General features: G+C 39.5%; 1 protein-coding gene across 1 annotated transcript; it reads left to right on the top strand.

Moving 5' to 3' along the window:
• The first annotated feature begins 1910 nt into the window (after positions 1-1910).
• Positions 1911-2846, top strand: LOC146854077 (olfactory receptor 13G1-like). Its single transcript, XM_085650992.1, has one exon. It carries the CDS (start codon positions 1911-1913, stop codon positions 2844-2846), a length of 936 nt encoding a protein of 311 aa, XP_085507118.1.
• The last annotated feature ends 1183 nt before the right edge of the window (positions 2847-4029 follow it).

Raw genomic sequence — 4029 nt, 5'->3', positions numbered from 1 at the left:
ATATAGTGACGTAGTAGGCTTTCTTGTAAAATATTTAATACAGAAATATGTTTAATGTTAAAGGTTCCTGAAACTGTTCTTTTGATCTTTAGAGATTTTGGGAATCATGGATCCTTATGTGTAAAACTGATTTTCATGTGATGTGCCATGATCATCCATTTTTACAACCCTAACATCTAGACCAAGATCAGGAAATTGTATCCACATCCCTTACACTCCCCACCATGAGATTATTCCCTAAATTGACAGTGCATCCCACAGAGTGGACTTTGGCTACACCAAGAACAATGTTTCTCTCTCGCTTTAAGCTACGGCCTTTGGCATATTATTTAATCTTCTAGAAGTGTTTCCATTGGAATGCATGAGGTACTTTTTTTTATATCTAATTAGTGCACTAAATCATCACATTGATTGCCCCATCTGCAGTCTATACAGAAAACGTCCCTTGTGTGTTACTCTCTTTTGCAGTATTGGAAAAGACAGCAAAAGACAACAGGACTCACTTTGTTGTGTTTCCCAGCATGCGTGTATGAAATCTTGCAAACAGTATTTGTGCATACCTGTATTTGCATGTGTTAGCTCACTAAAGCCATGTTGTTGGTTCAGCAATACACACAGTTCCAAGGTTCGAAAGAGTGTATCTGCAGGTCCTTGTAGTATCTGCAAATAGGAGCACATTTTGTTACCTAATTTTGAGGACAGCATTTGCACTCTCAAATTCCAACCAACAGATTATCCCTTTGTTCAGGGGGTTGCTGTCACCCCCCAAGGTATTTTCTGCATCACAGGTTTGGTAAATATTTTTAAGTCCTTCTAATCTTTTCCATTACTATTTGAATATTTTCCAAAGTGTGTATCCTGAAATTTCCTTCAGAGCTGGAGATGAAAGTATAGACATGGCAAATAATTAACATCTGATGCTCAACTGGCCCCATCTCCAAACCTACTCAATGCATATAGGCATACATTAGCATGTATTTTAAGTACATGTCTATCTTCCTGCCAAATATGGTGTCATTTGGCACAGTAGTGTTTGCTTTAAAGGAGGTCAAAAATGTCTAAAGAGCTTGAAAACTGAAAACTCAACTTTCAGTTTCCACCAATTACCATTGTACACCATTGATTGAAGTGCATAAAACATTACACAGCGAAACAGTGGTGTATACAGAAAGAAGGTGCTAAATTCAGTGCACATAGGTCAAACAATGTCAACGTTATCAGTAAATGTATTATGTTAATAAGACATGCTGTACTATTCTATTTGTTTCCATTGTTGACTATGGTAAAGAGCCCTGACTCAAGAGACATGGGTGCTCATATGGATCATGATCCCATTGGATCCTCAGTGGATCTGTATGTTTTATGTCATGCTGATTTTCATGTGCAGCAGTTGTATTCAGTCAGAGAATTCATGGTTACACTTGTGCAGTGAGATCCATTGTCATTCAATGGGCCCAAATATTATTAGTCTAGTAGTTTTCCTTTGTGTAATGATTGAATATGTGAATATGTGAGCAAATCAATGATTTCTCAAGATAGTAAAACATTGCTATTATTGCAGGCTTTGACCTTGGCACTAAAGTAATACACTTGAGAATTAAGGTTTACAAATGCACATGGTAACACACCTCTTTTAATGGCCCACATTTATTTACATCCATAGAATCGGCAGATATGTTTGTGTATATGTTCCTATTGGACTGGGAATATGGGCATCATGACATATACATGTGTTATGCACTAGGAGGGCAGTATCCATGCCATTCTAAATATGTATTTCTTCATTGCCAGACACACCACTTTGGCAACATGAAATGCACATGTGTTATGCAGTAGGAGGGCAGCATCCATGTCACTCTAAATATTTATTTCTTCATCTCCAGACACACCACTTTACCTGTGCGGAACAGATGAACCAGACAGATCTGAAGGAGTTCCTACTGATTGGTCTGTCAAAGCACCCAAGCTTAGAGCCCACCCTGTCCTTCATCTTCCTCTTCATATACCTGATGACCTTGGTGGGAAATGTCTTCATCACCATCATTATAACTGCAGACCCCCGCCTTCATACACCAATGTACTTCTTCTTGATCAACCTGTCTGTCTTGGATATTTGCTGCACCACAGCAGCCATCCCGAAGATGCTGGACATCCTTATTATGAAAAGAATGGCTATCTCTTACTCTGGGTGCATTTCTCAACTTTACTTGTTCACAGCTGCTCTCAGCACTGAGCTTATTCTTCTGACAGTAATGGCATATGACCGCTATGTGGCCATCTGCTTCCCACTGCGATACACGGTCATCATGAACAGGATGGCTTGTGTGCTTTTGGCAGGTTCTGCATGGGTGCTGGGATGTTTAAACTCTCTAACCCACACTAGCCTCATCTTGAAGCTGTATTTCTGTGACCAAGACACCATTGATCATTTCTTCTGTGAGATTCCTCCAGTTCTGAAACTTGCAAGTTCCAATACCTTTGTTAATGATGTTGTTATTATAGCCGCAGATGTACTACTAGGTATGATCTGTTTTCTACTCACTGCTGTATCATACACATACATCATTTCCACTATCATGAAAATCCGATCAGCAGAGAAGAAGAAAAAGGCTTTCTCAACATGCGCCTCTCACATGACTGTGGTCACCATCTTCTATGGGGGCGTCATCTACACGTATGTCAGGCCCGCATTTAGTGACAAGATGGAGGCTGACAAGGTAGTGTCTGCTATGTATGCCATCATATCTCCAGTGCTGAATCCTGTGATATACAGTTTGAGGAACAAGGAAGTCATAAATGCCATTAAAAAGATATTTGGCAAACAAACCCTTTCTGAAAGGACATAAACTTGCAGACTTGAGATCAAGGAGAAATATGAGTCCAGAAACTATCCTAAGCCTTACATGTTTAAATAATCTACTTTTAACAAATGTCAGGTGGATTATTGAAAACATGCTTCATAAGGATAAGTTTAGTGTTTGAGGAACTTACATTGTCATTTATTTAAGTGATTCACTAAAGTGAATCAGTGGATCCTGATATTCTGTATATTTTGTGCATTAGGTTTGTATTGAAAGATAAAGGAGGGATGATGTCTACTCCTTTTAAACAAAGCAACATGAGACCATTCTCAATAATTACTAATTACAATACTTTCCTTCCAATGAAGGAATAGAACAGTCACTTATTAATGCAGGCAAGGAACATATCCACTCTGTATATCACTTTTAAGTGCCAAATGTGGCTTTTATGCCAGAAATATCACATCACAAGGTAAATGTGTTCATGAATATTATGTTACATGGTTCATAATATATGGAGTGCTCCAGGACAGTGAAAGATGGATCTGTTGATAACAGCAGGACTCTTAGCAGAATGAATTCAAAACATGAGTGTCGAACATATGTTGGCAGATGGGGCTAGGGGCCAAATATATCAACTATTTTTAGTTACAAACATTCTGAATCAGGGTTTGTGACTGCAAACATGTTTCTAAGAAATTTACCAATCCGATTTCAGAAGTTAGTAAATATTCAACAACTCCTCAAACGGGATTGTGAATGGATACCAATTGGGTATTTGCAAAGGACGTGCTGTGGATGTCCTTTCCAAATACAGAACATGATATGCAATGTGTACATGGTTTATGACTGTAATTCTGGTTGGAAATCATAGAAAGGTTACAGACCAGAAAGGGTAGTTGCCCTGTCACAAAAGAGAAGAGATCCCCTTTAAAGTGCATTTGACCCATTCTCCTTTGGGAATGGTTAAACAAAATTTCAGGGAGAGTAGGCAGAGGTCCACAGGACAACTACAAACTCTCAGGAACACTTTACAAAGAGAGAAATCTTAATGAAAAGAAATCAGGCTGCATAAAAAATATCGTTTTATTAACCCCTTCCCCGCTCATGACAGAACCACTCCGTCATGAGCCACGGGTGCCGAGTGCTCATGACGGAGTGGTTCCGTCATGCCGCGGCCGTTGGCGGCCGCTCCTCCCACGCGGCGCTAATTCCCCGCGGGCGATTA

The sequence above is a fragment of the Triturus cristatus genome, chromosome 4_1 (assembly GCF_964204655.1).
Source record: "Triturus cristatus chromosome 4_1, aTriCri1.1, whole genome shotgun sequence".
NCBI lineage: Eukaryota > Metazoa > Chordata > Amphibia > Caudata > Salamandridae > Triturus > Triturus cristatus.
Note: the sequence above shows the minus strand (reverse complement) of the source record. Positions and strands in the feature narration are given on the sequence as shown.